General features: G+C 46.3%; 1 protein-coding gene across 1 annotated transcript in view; it reads left to right on the forward strand.

Annotated features, from left to right (window-relative positions):
• Positions 1-231: 231 nt before the first annotated feature.
• adgrl1a (adhesion G protein-coupled receptor L1a) overlaps positions 232-16,099 on the forward strand; it is a gene marked incomplete at its 5' end in the record, with an annotated part of 49,683 nt that continues 33,815 nt past the window's right edge. Inside the window, 3 exons of the mRNA XM_079233044.1 lie at positions 232-301; positions 11,796-12,009; positions 13,147-13,256. Of these exons, the coding sequence (XP_079089170.1) occupies positions 232-301; positions 11,796-12,009; positions 13,147-13,256 (394 nt within the window). The remainder of the gene's footprint in view (positions 302-11,795; positions 12,010-13,146; positions 13,257-16,099) is intronic.

Consider the following 16,099-nt stretch of genomic DNA (forward strand, 5'->3'; position numbering starts at 1 on the left):
ACGGAGAGGGGTGAAATTGAAAAACAGAACAGTGGAATAATTGCTCTTTATGAACATACAGTTACATAGAAATGTTTATGAGGCCCGAACCTCTCTGATATTTTTATCCCACTTTTTCTGCAGGATCACCCTCCGGGAGGGTGTAAGCTGAGGAAGTGCCGCCCCGCTCACCTGTGCCTGCTGACCGCCTCTTCACTCTAGCACCACCCCTTCCCCTGCTCAGCCCCCAACATGGCTCTAGCAGCCTGGATCATCTTCACCTGTGCTGTGGCTTTCAGCAACGTTGCTCCGTCCTCGCCAGGTGCGTAATGACATTATGTGGTATTTTATATATTGTCACATTACAAATGACTAAAATCATGTCTATTCAATATTTATTTATCTTTGTTCATTTATATATTCAGTAACACAGATTACGTTGTACTGCTCCACTGAGCCAACTTGTAATAGCTCCTGTTGGGTTCACTGTAACTGGCCTGACCAGGTTGTAGCAAATGAGGATGTAATATTTATACGTCAGCTACGTGATGGAGGTTGTAAGTATATTGACTTGCTGACCAGGCTAGAAGCACTGTACTTGATTAACCAAACGGCCTCTACAGGGGATGGAGAGAGCTTGTGAGTGTGTGTGAATGTCAATAAAATTTCTTGTCATCTTGATGTTAGTTGGAGCGTGACAAGAATATAAGGGGGAATCCGTGCATGTAATGGCGCCATATGTGTGACCTCCTTGAATGTGCCATGTACCATGAGAAATTTCATTGTGCGTGAGCTAGCCGTTAGCCTGGCAGCAGGTGACCTGGTTGGGCTGTAGTGATGCTGGAGGGTGTGTGTGTGTCAGAGGATGTGTAGGAGGGAAGGAACAGGGATTGCAGGGAGAGGCGGAGGACCAAGGCGGGAAGGGAGGGGCTGTTGGGTGTCCCGCTAGTGCCCTGCCACACAGACAGCGGCACACCATCTGCTGTATGCTCTCAGTGAGCTCTGTGCCAACTAGCCACTGGGTGGTGGACAGTTCGGACAAGCAGGGAGAGGAGCCTTAGAGAGACAGTCGCCACAGGGAGGGGCAAGAGATGAAGCAGGAGGAGTCGACGGAACCGAGGGAGGGAGGTTCAAATTAAAATGCGTCCGTGTACGCCTGTGTCAGCAGTGGCTTTAGCTTTCCCTCTGTGTAAGCTATGATTGGCCAGGTGCAGTTCTAATTTGAGGAGGTGATGTTTTTTTTTTCCATCTTAATTTGGCTGCATTTGTAACATTGAATTTGAGCAGCGTACGCTTTGTTCTATCGGACACATTTGGCCTCTGGCGATGTGTTTGTTTGTGTGTGTGGGTGGGTGGGAAAATAATCCAACTATCTGTGTGACCTGGCTCTTGGGGGGTATTAATAGTGCATTAATAATCAATTGATTGTTATCTGTATTCAGCCCCAAAACACTGGCGCAACATTCGGTTTGATAAAATTAAGAATATTTCTAATGGAATCTGGCACACGGGCATGCATGTAGACACATGCTCATGCACACCCACACCGCTCTGGTGCTCATAATGTTGGCAGCTGAATTTTGGCTGAAATGTATTCTCTTTATACTGTTAGTGTGATCAGAGAGCAGGGGAGAATAAGAAAAGGAAGCAAGGCATTTAGAGTCTAAAGGAAGAGGGCAGGGTTTTTGATGTGATGAGAGATGCCGAAATCACTCTCAGGCTAATCAGAGCTCATTTGGAAACCTGCAGGATCATCACACATGGCTTCACAGCCTAATGTGTACCTCTGCTCCTCCTCCGTGTCCCAACTAATCTGCCATGCTTTAACCCCACGCTACTCCTGGCTGCACATTCTAATATTTACCCCTAACACTCAAACAGTTATTCTCCTCTGGAAGCAGCTTTGTAATGCAAATGTTCCTAACCAGCATGAGCTGTGTAGACATCCTTCTCTGTCCCACAGTCCTCACTCACCTGCGCTATTATCTTGTTCAATCACAATTTCCCACTTCTCTTTTAAATGCAGTGGCTGTGTGAAACAAAAACAATATTTTCAGCAGTGTATGCAAACTGAAATTAACCTAGGAAAATAAGGTAATGTTCCTTGAAGTATACACAAAACTACTCCACCTGCCCAACCCGACAGGCTCCCTGATAGACTGACATGCAAACCCCGACAAATTGAATGTCCCGCTGATTCCACAGAATGGTTGAGAATGTACAACCCTTCATACGTAGTGTTGCTGCTTTGAAAGCCCATTAGGCTTGCTTAATGTGGCAGGCATTGCAGGCAGCTGCGCCGTACATGATGAAGTCCTGTCACAGAGCTTTCATTTAGCACAGCACAAGCATCGTTGTGTGTGTGTGTGTGTGAATGTGTGTGTTTGTATTTATGTGCACCAGTGGTGGAAGCTAGACCATAATAAGCCCCTTTGTGGGACATTTCAGTCTGTAATAATACGTGTAAGGTATGTTAATCTGTAAATATGTACATGTATGTCCATGAGTGCGTATAGCAATTCAAGTGAAATTGTGTGTGTGTGTGTGTGTGTGGGTGTGGGTGTGGGTGTGGGTATCAGGACAGCGGTGCCAGCTGACTAGTGGAATCTGTTCTCGTCTCCCCTGTATTTAAGCCTCTACTCTCAGATCAGTCGCGTGGAAAGGCCCCTGGTCCTTTAGTGCACACGCAGACATTTTTATCTGTCTTCCCCTTTCCTCCTCTTGTCTTCTGGGCCTTTTCTCCTGAACGGGAGTTATTATTTAAGGATTGGGGAATAGATTTTTTTTTTTTTTACACATCTTCTCAACAAAGTAGTTTAGTCTCTCGACTGTCCTTGGATGGTGACAATGTCTGAATGGAGACTGATCTCGATGCAGTATTTTGCTTTTATATAATGCAGGGATGGCTAGATATTTTTCACGGAGGGCCACATGAAAAATGCCACTGCACTATGCCTCTGCAAGCCAGATGCTTTTTTATGACTGAGCTGACAGTTATTTCGGGTCTAAGTGTTGCTCAAAGTAAATAACATAATACTTGACCTGAAACCACAGCCCATATTTAATTCTTGTACAGAGAGAGGGAAAGAGAGTAGACTTTAACTCCCGCAATACAACAATATTAAAATGATAATTTCAAAATTGCAACCTACTCACTAATTCATAAGAATTGATTCTCTGACAGGCTTGTAGCAATAATATCTCGAGAGGAGGCAATAAAGAGATAGTGCCGCTAACCTTGCTACTGTATGTGGACTTGGCTTCTTGTTGTTGTATAAATTGCTGAACCGCATATTGCTTTAATGTGTGTTTTGTAAACTTGAAGCTCTACACTTTTGAAGCTATCAGAAAAATTGAGCATACTTCAGGGAGAGCACTGAAGTTGTGCATGGTGTTAGCTGGACAGAACCAGGTGACACTAGAAGTCAATGAGGTAAAATTAACACGTACGTGCTGCACCTGCAGCTGTTAAGGTTCCTTATTCATCATACACATCATGTATTTGGTAAGCATCCTTCATTTTAACACCAACACAACAGCACAACAAATTGTAGCTACAATTTACTTTGACATAAGTATATAAGTTATAAGACAGACAGATGACTTACTTACGTTAATTTCAGAACAATAAAGACAACTTGCAATTTCAAGTTTCTAATAACTTTGTGTTTTATAGACCATCAGAACCAGCTAGTTATGTATGTGTTTATAGAGACAAGTAAATGCTCTCATTTTGTCTGAAAATGACCTTTGAATATGTTTTACTATGTCTTTTCTCTGCCATAAAGCTGAAATCCACGGGCCTAGCTGACACTAATTGCTAATCTAGAGGCTTGTGAATATTGCGGCGTATCATTTGGATTTTGCAATAATAAAACAGCTGTAGCCTTTTTTCCCCCGCTTTTCCCTCATCTCCTCTTGTGTGTGTGTGTTTTCAAGCTTTCGTTGCCTCCCCATCTTACGAGCAACAGTCTTCTCACTTCTCTCACTCGGCACTAATTTTCAACCAATCTCTCTGCTTTCTCTCAACACCACAGCTATTACTCCCTCTCTCTGCGTCATGATGTCCTCCCTTTTTACCGGCCTTCCCCTCCTATTCCCTCTACTGCTTCCATTCTTCGCCTCTCTTCCATTTTCTACCTTCTATTTCACCTCCTCCCTCTTCTGCCCATCGCCTTACCCTTCTTTCTATCCAGCCTCCCTCCTCGAGTGTCACTCCCCTGGCTCTCCTTTCTTTCCTTACCCTCTTCCTACTATCTGTTAACGGGACGCATCTCTTGTTATCATTTCCTCCTTCCTCTTTCCTTTCTCTCCCTTTTGCCTCTTTCTGTCTCCCTGCACCTCCTCTGCTCCCTTCCCAGTCCTGGTGGTTGCTGTGCTCTTCAAAGCCCTTGGCTGAGAGCAGTAGATCACAGAGAGGCCTGTGTGAGTGAAAGGTTAATGGTTGGCCTTTGAACACATATTGGTAGTCGGGGGCGGGCGGGGAGAAGGAGGGAGAGGCCGGGGCGGAGTGGCGGTGTGTTCTTTCAAACCTCCCTTTGAAGATGACGCACACTGCTCTCATGTGTCGGCGCCTGTATACAGGGGCTGTGCCTTTTTTGTTTATTCATTCGTTCACAGTGTTAGTGTACGTGTGTTTGTGCGTGTGCCCATTTTGTTTGTGTGTTTGTGTTTGCTTGCGGGTGTGTGCAACGGGGTATGTTAGTTTGTGTACATTGATTTGTGTACCGCACACAAGCTCCTACATGCAGGATTGGGGACTGTGTTCCTGTTTGTGTAGTCGTGTGATAGCTGCCTCTTTTCTCTCAGGGCCTCGCTACGTAACTTTGAGGCTTTGTAGCCGTGAAGGACCGTGTGTGTGTGTGTGTGTGTGTGTGTGTGTGCTGGTTTGGGAGTGCGTGCAGGAGTGCTAGTGCATCATGCATGTTGTGAGCTTGAGAATGTGTGCATTTGCTTTTTGTGTGTTTTATGGACTGCAGATTGATAATTACCAGTCACAGCTTACAGCTGAAAGACAAGGGCAGAGAATGTGGGAGAGAGAGAAACGCAGCAAAAGAGAGCTGGATGAGTCGGGAGGCTGATAAAACTGCGAGAGGGGATGAAAAAAGGATGAGAAGAGAAGAGTGGAAAACTGGAGGTGAAGGGTCAGGACAAAAGGGAGGGATGGAGACATGGAGAGAACAAGGGGAGGGTGAAGAGGACGGTTGGGGAGGGTAAATGAGAGTTTCCGGGTGGATGAAATTTGATGAGGGATCGAGGGATGTTGCTGAGGTGAAAAAGAAAAAACAAAGAGTGGAGGAAACATACAGTATGTTCATTGCACTGCAGGTGAACAAGATGGCATATAACAATAAGAGGGATTTAGTAGCGTTTTACAGCCAAATTCATTTTCAATTCATATGAAAAATTAAGGCACCGGAGCACTTGAAATGCTGCACACTGTCGATACCTACTGGCAAACAGATCGATCAGCTCATAAACATGCACAGAGAAATACAGCCAGACACACACTCTGTCCACACATCCAAGCCTTTGGCTTGGCACACACGGAGGTTAATTAAGTGTCTAATGCAGCGGCAGGGCTGGGCTTTGACACTCATCTTTCCTAACTGGTCTCTGGATGTGGCTTGCAACTCTTCCAAATGCGCACACACATCTTTCTGACAGCAGGCCTTGCATGGTGTACTCACCCAGTCCCCCTTCTCTTTCCTTCACACTTTATTTCTCACATCCCCTCCTCTTTCTTATCATTATATTTGCTTCAGACTCTCACCACCTTCCTAACTTTCCTCTCTCTGCTTCCCTATTCTCCCCTCATCCCTGTGGCTGCTTCCCTGCATCACCTGCAGTTTTACTCCACCACAATGTTTATATGAATCTAGGTCTGACTCACTGTCTGCTGGCCTGCCTCTTGTGATATGTGCTGGAAACAGAGAACAGAATAGAGTTGTGTTGGGCCTGTAGCACAGCTCCCGTCCCTCGGGACAAGGAGGATATTTTACACCAGGTGAATCTCTTACTTTTTAGGCAGGCTGATTTTTATTTTGGGCTATGCTGCTTTCCCCCTGCTGTGGCGCTTTTATTGCATAATTAGGCGCCAGGGCCAGCAATGGAGTTGTTTGACAGTATGAGCACGTCCTGTCTCGCCTCCCTCCTCAAGTTTGTGTGTGTGTGTGTGTTGCTTCGTGTCTCAGCGGCTTTTTAACCGCCTGTCTTGATCTCTCTGCTATGCCTGCTAGTTCCCCCCACAGCAAAGTTTGTCAACACACACTGAGACTTCTTGAGGTTGAAGGTGGATGAGCGGTAGGGCTTGTGTGCCTGCAAGAACTCTGTTGTGTGTGTGTGTGTGTGTGTGTGTGTGTGTGTGTGTGTATATGTGTATGTGCATGTGCATGCATCATTGCAAATGCATGAGTATGGGTTGCATGAGGGTGTGTGTATTGGGGGCACGTTAAATTCTCCTATGAATGATGTAATTTTATGGGTTGTGCTGTAATGCAGTTCAGTTAGAGGGCTGCTGAGGAGAGAGGCTGTCTGTGCTGAGTGGATCAGAACAATAGGAGGTCCTCGCTCCCACAAATCTGTCTGCCTCACTCCTTTATGTCGGTGACCTTGTGCCTCCACAAAGAACGATCGTCATGTTCATCTTCGGCCGGCATCTGGTTTGATGGTTCCTACCCTTTTCTATTGTTACCCTCTACCCCGTCTAATTTGCTCTGCCGTTCCTTTTCTCCCTTCCTGTGCGTTAGCCTGACTCGGCTCCATCACAGTGGATGTGTGTCATTTTGGCGCTGCTTTGTGTTCTGACCTTATAGCACGACGGGTGACTCCCCATACAGTCGCCCCTCATCTCATCTCCCCTGCCTCCTTCGCTTAGACAGGCGGAGGAGTCAGAGGAGATGAGATAGCATCCTAGCTTTTAGGCCAGCGTTACCCCGTTCCATCAATACACGCACGCACGCACGCGCACACGCGCACACACACACACACACACACACAGTCCCACAAACTCACACAGCCCCCACCCCCTGCACCCTCATGTTAGGCCTTTAGGTTTGTCTCAGGATGTCACTTTGTCACAACTCCTCAGCTTGACGGCTGCCTGGATTTGACAGTTGTGGCCGCATCGACTCAGCTTGTCTGTGCTGACAGGCCATGCTCCAGCGAGTCATTACGCTAACTTGCAGTGCTAAATGAGTCGCTAAGATGCAGCACTAAGCTGATAAAGTACTTGAGACATTGGTCGGGTTAATTCTGCACTAGAGAAGGATTCCCATCACTGATACCTCTTAGTTTTGTCCCATGGCTGTAGAATTAGGTGTTCTTTTTGCCACGTTTACTAAGGAACCAACCTGAAATTCATGAGGGAATTTTATATTTTATCCAGAGCTGACAGAGGGCAAGTGTAGATGTATGCAGTATACTTTAAAAGTAATATCCCACTACTATCTCTGAGCAAAAAGAGGATATACTCATCTATTAGCCTTAATGCCAAATTAATTTAAAGTCAATTTTAAGGACGGAGATATAACAAGAATCCCACTTCATCAGTAGCATGCCAAGTGTCTCAACTACAACTTGGCAAGAATATTCTCTTGCTTTGTGCTTCAGTGCCATGCTGGTGAGCAACATTAGGAGAAGACTGCTGGAACAGACAGATGGGCTAAGAGGGGCTGATCACATTTCGGCCCCCAAAAGACGGTCAGCCATCCAGCTAACAAGACATCCTTCGGGCCACAGAGCTCCACGCCTATAATCTCTTATTGTGAGTCAACTGCAAAGTCGCTATCATAGTCTCTGACTAGTGGCTACCTGTGACGGCAAAACTTCTCACCCAATTATTTCTGAGAAAACACGCTATAGAGTCTCTGTGCTAACTCAGTCGAAGGTCAAATGATGGTACAATCAAAGGGCTTTTATGTTTGAAAGCACACCGGTGATAACTGAATGTTCTTTATCATCATGTTTCAATGAAGAGAAATCTCTTTTCTATTCATCCTGTGAACTTTTCTTTTCAGAATTCTCTCTCCAAGTCAGTCTTGAAATAACAAACCAGATTTTCTTTTAAGTGCTGGTCACAACTCTTGGTTGCAGTTCATGTCTCCTCATCTCCAAATGATCTTGAAACCTGGCAAACGTGTGTGTGTGTGTCTGTGTGTGTGTGTGTGCTCATTTGAATGAGAATTGAAAGAACAAATATGTTTGTGCAAAGGCTGGCTTAGCGTCTTCAAAATTATGTTCTTGTCTGAGGGTCCAAACATCTATTCACCCTCAGGCTTTAATTACTGTGTGAGGATAATGAGTCAAATCAAATCAGTTCTCTCTTTTGCTCTTAATTTGTATGGAGCTTCTATTATGAAGGCAACCACTTCAGCCTCTCACACCAGCTGCCCTGGAGTGACACCAGGCCCCCCTCTCTCTGTGTGTGTGTTTGTGTGTGTGCGCGTGTGTGAGAGACTTCCGTCTCTTGCACACTGCCACGTCTGTGCATATCCACTCATGTAATTATCAAATTGGCTCATATCCCTATCAGTATGTGGGACAATTGGTAACCATGTCTCGCGGTTGACAGGTATTAACACAGTTTTATATACCACGGGGGATGAGTCATAGCCTCACAGTGTGGGATTAGATCCACCTATACATATGGCTGCTGCTGAAGACACTTTGTCATCCAGCTATTATGATTCTGACAGGCACGACTAAATGGCCACGTGTGAGTCTGTGTGCATCTGTGTGTGTGTGTTGGCTGAAGAGACCCTGAAACCTTAATGGATTCCTGCAGAGTGAAGGACAATCGTAGCCCATGGCCAGTCCAAGCTTATCCTCTGCTCATCTCATCTCAGCTCAGCTCAGAGCCAGCCACGGCTCCAGCTAGGCCTCAGGCCATCTGGATGATACACAACCACGTTCTCTCTCTCTCTCTCTCTCTCTTTCTCTCTCTCTCTCTCTCTCTCTCTCTCTCTCTCTCTCTCTCTCTCTCTCTCTCTCTCTCTCTCTCAAACACACAGACAGTAAGTCCCTGAAGTTAAGTCCCACGCTTGTTTGTGAATACGCCATTCAAAAATCTCTCCGCAAATCAATATCTAAGGTACATCCCTGCTGTATTTACACGGTGAATTCCACCTTAACCTGGAACATGTCAAACAGTGTAGGTGTGAAATATGATGCAGTATGCCAAAAGTAGAGAATTGCAGTGGTGGCAGAAATAGGCTAGTTACGGTGGTTGCTGTCACCATTGAAGTATTCTAGCTCAATAATGTGTGTGCTCAATTATTGCTAAATTTATACAGTAACAGTCGGGCCAAAAAAATAAATGTCTGGAAAAGTTAAGGGATTTAGGTTCATGCATCACAATCTGTGTGAAATTGGACTCGTGATGTTTCTTTTCCAATGTTTACATTGATTCAATATGGTCAAACATATTTTGTTTGAGCCTTACCACACTTGGCATAATACTATCTAGTCAGCAAGCTACAAACAATATACCAGACATAACAGTCATGGTAACAAGCTGGAATTATCTACACAAACACAAGCTGAGCAGCATAACTATCAGCAATGCAATGGCCCATTCTTGATCAAAAACAGTACAGAAATGATGTTATTAACACACCCCTGTTCTAACTCAACCAACAGCCAAGAACATAAATTAACTCCTCCTTGGCCTGTTTTGCCCAAGAGCTGAGCCCTTCCACTGAAGTATTAGCGCTCATTGGTGTCACAGATGGCCCTGAATGGCCAGAAATAGTTACCATATCAAGTGTGTGTTGTATATAAAGTATGTTTAACGTGTGGTGTGCCGCCTCTGATAGGGGCTAAGTGGAATGAGCATGATCACTCCTGGTGGTCCGCTTTAGTTTAACACTCCTCTTGGCTGACTCTGTGGTTCTAATAGCTGGCCAGCTGTACGCTGCTGTGTACTTACACCACAGGGTAGTTAGGAGAACAAGGCCACACACTGACACTGTGCATTGCAATCCCACTGTGACACCAAGACTGTGCATGCATGCAAGTATGTGTGCGCTTAACTGTGACCGTGCACACTCACCTGCCCAGTACGTCGGCCTATGTGTTAATTTGTTTGTGTGTTCTTTTTGCATTGGTGTGTGGATTTGTTTGTCTGGCCTCGCCTGCTGTTTGCATCTCTGCATGCTTTAATTAGTATGCGTTTTTGTATCTAGGCCTTTGTGATTTGGCACTGGCACTGCATGCTGGCGAGGCATAAAAAGATTTGAAGTCTGTCTGTGCTAGTCATTCAGCCTTAATGGCGTTAGTTACACAACTGAACTCAAGTCCCTGCTGCATAACTGGGTGGCATTTAGAAATATGAGGAAGTTCGATGGCAGTGAATCATGTAGCGCACCGCTGCGGAGCATGTCGGGGATGACTGACATTGACATTGACCCAGATGGGCACTGCTCCTGAATGGACAGCGGCTGAAACCTAAGCAGTGCTAGCTCAGTGTCAGGGAGTGAAAACAGCCCCGCTCTGTGGGTTTCAGCACTAACAAAAGAGGGAGAGAGGGGCTGACTCAGTGCCCTCGTCTGCTGCTCAGTCCGTCTGGCAGGGGGAAATGCGCAGTGAGAGCTTCAGTTCATAAAGAACTTCTAAATTCCAGCCTGCTTAAGTGGCACATGAACTGGTCTGTTTAGATATGACAGCGTGCCCACTATCAGCTTACTATGTGTCATGTCCTCCCCACTGACGATGAAAAGCAGAGCACAGTCAAAGCTCTCTGCTCCTTCAGGACAGCGGACAGCACCTACCAGTCTCTGATGCAGCAGTCATTTTCCCCCCAAAGAAGTTTTGTCAGTTCAGGACCATGGACAGCAGCTCTCACAGTCGCTGGCACGAGTCTCAGCACAGAGAAACACTGCCAGATGACTCACTCTGTCTCTACTTCTATTCTGTTTCTGTGCCCTTGTCTCCACCTGTGCAGGAAAGGAAGCCGGCAGCCATTTTGTCATTTGTGCTTGTGTGTGCATGCGTGTGTGTGTGTGTGTGTGTGTGTGTGTGGCTGAATAAAGAGAAGTTGGATAGGTATGCAGTTATGGAGAGAGCTGGGTAGACAACAAGTGTCTCTCTCAGTGCCTCTTTGCAGCCCTCTTTCATGCCTCTCAGCTTGGCTCAGCGATTAACCCTGAATACCTCGCCGTCCCTACTGACCCATCTCCACATAGAGCCCCGCTGCTGGTCACAGCGGTGCATTGACATGCTTCTCAGATGGCTGATTAACAACAGCGGCTGTGCAAATGGTGTACACACCATAGGTGAAGGTGTACAGAGACACTAATTCTCTTTCTTGGCTGCCTCTACCCTGACTTCCTCTCTTACTCAGAGTGAATGCTAAGGTGCTGCTCCGACACCCCACAGAGGTGGAGGGATGCTGAGAGAGACACACAGTTCCTTTTCAGTGTGGGGCTGAGTGTGATAAGCGGCTGCCTGGCTGTGTGTAGGAGTTTGTTAACATTTTAAACTCTCAGTTTGTTTCACAAGTCTAATATCTTATTGGAGAAACTGGTGCGGCTGAAAATCCCTCATGCCAATATGTGATCTGTGATGTTCCAATGTGAAAACTGGATTGCGAGGCTATGCATCAACAGTGCTGAAACGTTACTGCTCAGTGAAGGCGAGTCGATAATAGCTAATTTGTGTTATACATGAGGACAATGGGAACCACTTTCATTCCACCTACTCTTGTCAAATACTACACATCATATTTACAATGTGGTTGAATAATAAAGTGCCTCCTAAAAGTATTAAGGTTCATTGAATTATCAATAACTTTGCCTCTCTCCCTTTTTCCACTCCAGCTCTGAGCCGGTCAATGATGCCCTTCGGCTTGATGCGTCGAGAGCTGGCGTGTGAAGGCTACCCGATCGAGCTGCGCTGCCCTGGAAGTGATGTCATCATGATTGAGACGGCCAACTACGGACGCACCGATGACAAGATCTGTGACGCAGACCCCTTCCAGATGGAGAATGTGCAGTGCTACCTGCCCGACGCCTTCAAGATAATGTCACAGAGGTAACTATTGATCTGTTTGGATTAGTCAGACCCTGCTATTGGCCAAAGAAACAAGATACTCTCACAACATAATTCCTCCAGAATTTCCTGCTTTTCCTCCTGAGGTGTTGATGTCTTGTGTGAAATACTGAAGTCAGCATCCGCTACGTCTTGGCGAGACGTGCATGCCTTTGGTGGTTTATTACGTGCGTGCGTGTGTGTATGTGAATGTGTATGTTCTGGATTGTTGCGGGAGTGTTTGTTGGGCTTCCTACAGCTGCTCACTGTGTTTGCGCTCAGCATCTGCTTCCTCTGAGCTCAGATCAATGGAAGCCCTCTCCCAGCTATCCATCACGCATGTAATGGAGGCACAGGGTGCTAGCGTCGGGAGAGAGCAAAGGAGGGAGGGAAGTGGCAGCGGGAGGGGTGGAGTGGAGAATGGAGGGGGTAAAGAAGGAAGAGAGACTGATAGAAATGATGGGATGATAGAGTGAGTTCAGCAGAGATTTGAGATATGACGGGAGTAAAAGAGAGAGAGCACAGGGGAGAAATGCTGAAAGCTGGATAGAGAAGGATTATGTGATGAGAATGAGTGAGCACATGTGTTTGTGTGTGTGTGTGTGTGTGTGTGTGTATCTTTTCATCTGGGTGTTTCTCCGGGTGTGCTAATGTGAGAAGGCATGCAGCGATGCGGTTTAGATATAGGTATTATGTGCATGTGAATGTTGTCCTTGTGCATGTGGCGGTGGAGTATTTGCCTGAGCCCCTCGCGTCCTTCCCTCTTCTCTCACCTCTAATTGCTCCCACTCACAATCCCCCAGGAGAGGAGCCTCTTACGTCACTGGCCCTCTCTCTGCCTCTTACCTCCCTCCTTCCTTCTCTCTATCCTTCATCCTTCTCCTTTTCCCCGACCCTCATTCCCTCTCCGTTTCCCACCTCCCCTCAGGTGCAGCTGTCACATGATCTAGTCTAGTGTGAAATTACTCCCTTCCCTACCGTTCTCCTCATCTTTCAGAGCCTGAAGATGTTTTTTTTGCATCCGCTCCTCTTTGTCTTTCTTACAATGGCACTCGTCGTTTTTTCTTTTATCACTTACTTCCTCCACTCTCTCTCTCTCTCTCTTTCTCCCTTCCTTCCCCCGCCTGTCTCCTCTCACAGGTGTAATAACCGCACCCAGTGTGTGGTTGTAGCGGGGTCGGATGTGTTCCCAGATCCCTGTCCAGGGACCTACAAGTACCTGGAGATCCAGTACGAGTGTGTTCCCTACAGTGAGTACTGAGACCCTGTCACCCTCCCCAAACCCCTCACCCCATTCGCCCACCCCCTCCCCCAACCTGAATCTCCCACCTCCTGTTCAACCCCCCGAAAACCCTCGTCAAATGACGTTCTCACACTTACACGCGCACATGTGCTCTCTAGGGCTTTTTTTTTTTCCAACACAAGCACAACAAAACATGACATACAATTATTCTCACCTGCATTCTCTCTCTTATGTTGTGCTTCTCTCTCTATCTTTCTCTCACTCTCTCTCTCACTCTCTGTCTCTCTCTCTCTTTTCTTTCTCTCTCATACACTTACAATGCACAGACACACACAGACACACATGCACGCATTCGCACAGAACGCTAAACCTTTTTTTCTTTATCGACAGAGCAATGCAACAGTCGCTGAGAGGGATTTTCACATGGGGGAAGGAAACACAGGGTCCGCTAAGCACTTCACACAGACCCACTGCAAACGCCCTTATTGGCGATCACAACAGTGTAACACACACCGCCCCACACTCACACACGGATTGACCCAGGGGCATGCCACTGCCTTTATCAGGTGCCAAACACCTTTGCTGTCCCTCTGATTTCCAATCAAAATTAAAATTGGGCGCAGTAAGACTGGGAGGCAGGGGCGGGGGGGCGTTGTGTGTGTGCTGCACCTCACAATAGGAATGTTAACACAAACAGAAAAGGGTTTATTTTAGACCACATGACCTGGAGCGCCACACATTTTAATGTCCCCATGGTAACGGCTGACTTCCACAAGGCACTGCTCAGAGCTCCGTGGCATGTGTGACATACATGCCCGCACACACACGTACAGGTCTACCTCACACTTGCAAAAGGGGGACACACAGTCGCTCTCATTCTTCCTCCCTCTTACTCGTCTTCCCCAGAGCAAGCATGCACACAGAAACCAAAGCACACCGCCAAGGGAGCAGACGCACAAAGATTATGTGGCGTTGTGTTGATCCTCATTCATGTGAAAATCTCCGCTCAGTCTCCCCTCCTCCCTTTCATGTATTATTACTCTCAGCATTGATCCCCTCACTGTGTAGGAACACCTGGCTGGATGGGAGGGGCACCAGACAGAAGCATAATTGGGGTGCAATGACGATTAAGGGTGTTGGGGTGGCGGGAAACTGTGAGACACGGGTCTGCTTGTGGGGAGGGGGCTGTTTGATTGATCGGGTGGGGATATGGGGTGATTCTCTCTGCTTTTTCCTCAGGCACAGATGTTGTGGCGAGCCTCGGGTTTGGAGTCGTCGACAAGCCGTTAACCTCCTTTCCTCTCTTCTTCCACTACATCTCATTTCTTCTCAGAGGTCTCTCCCTCATCCTTCTTTTGCTTATAATCTCTCACAGTCAATATCACCCGTTTCCTCGCTATCTGTATTGTGCTTTTCTCAATTTCACCTCCTATCTACACTTTAAAGTATTTAACCCTAGAACACTAACGTTAAAAATAGTTACACTATCACTAACGTCAGGTGAATTTCACCCGATATAATGTACCTGATAAAATATACTTCTCATCGAAATACATTCAAATACAACAATACAAGGCAAGTTGAAGTACTCTTCTTTTATTTGACCCTATAGAACTTATCATAAAACGAAAAACAGGTATCACAGGGAGACCCTGAAAAAAAAGGCTCAAAATCTGGTGAAAACTTAGGGAATCGTCAATAAAAAATTATTACAAATATAAATAAAGGAGCTATGAATTTGTTATTTGGTCTACATGTTGGTCCACAGACAACACAATGAAAATAACGTAACTACAATCGCTCGGGTGAAAATCACCCAACGTTAGTGTTCTAAGGTTAATCTTTATCCATCAACCCCCAATTCTGTCATTATTCTTCTATTTATACTCTCTGTCCATCTAACTGTGACACTTGTCATTCTATTCAGTCTCTTCTGCTGTCTCTTTCTTATTTTTCTGTTACAGGTGGAACAAATATTCAAATATCCAACCATCCAGGTCGGATGGAGAGGCTCTTCGAAACTCAGGGACTTCCGAGCACCTCTCTCTCTTAGTCTTTGCCCTGCTCTGCTCTGTGCCTTTGTGCCCTTGGTTTACCTTTTGAGAGTCTTTGTTGAGTCAGGTTGCAGCCACAGTCACAGATAAGAAGTTAGCTGAGTTTCTTCCCATTGGGGATTTCTCTCTGGTGTGAATCTTTTCTTCACTGCCGCCCAAGTGGCAACAAGTGTTCTTTTCAAGTCTCCTCTGCCCTCTACACCTGTCTTTCAGTCGCTGCAGTCAGACTGACCCTCTCCAGGCGCCTGACTTGGTTGTTAGCCCTCTGGAAGTTCTGTGCTGTAGCTTAGTGTCCTGTATTGTTAAGTCCACGAAGGGCCAAGGTAGCATTGTGTAGTTATACCTGCCTTCTTCTCCTCATGCATTTTAACCTTGTTTTTCCCCCCTCTGACTGCACAAGGGAGCTTGCTCTCTCTCTCTCTCTCTCTCTCTCTCTCTCTCTCTCTCTCTCTCTCTCTCTGCGAGGCAAATCAAAGGGATGATTAAATAGCTGCTGACTTGCATTTTTCCCCGCCCTGTTTTGAAAAAAAAAACACTCATGATTGCGTCTGAAGTATGGCGTAGCTTAGAAAATTGGAAGCTGATCCCTCTATGATGAAAAGTCCTGCCTGTCTGAGTTGACAAAGAAGAGCCAATTACCCCTGTCCTCTGCCACTCTCCTCCGCAGGAGAGGCACGACTACGCTACACTCACTCACGCACCCAGAAAGAGAAACAAGTACGCGCGCGTATGCACACAACTTATACCTCGGGCTGCTCCACGTGTTTGTTCTCATTTGACAAAGTAAATACGACCT

The sequence above is a fragment of the Taurulus bubalis genome, assembly GCF_910589615.1.
Source record: "Taurulus bubalis genome assembly, chromosome: 17".
NCBI lineage: Eukaryota > Metazoa > Chordata > Actinopteri > Perciformes > Cottidae > Taurulus > Taurulus bubalis.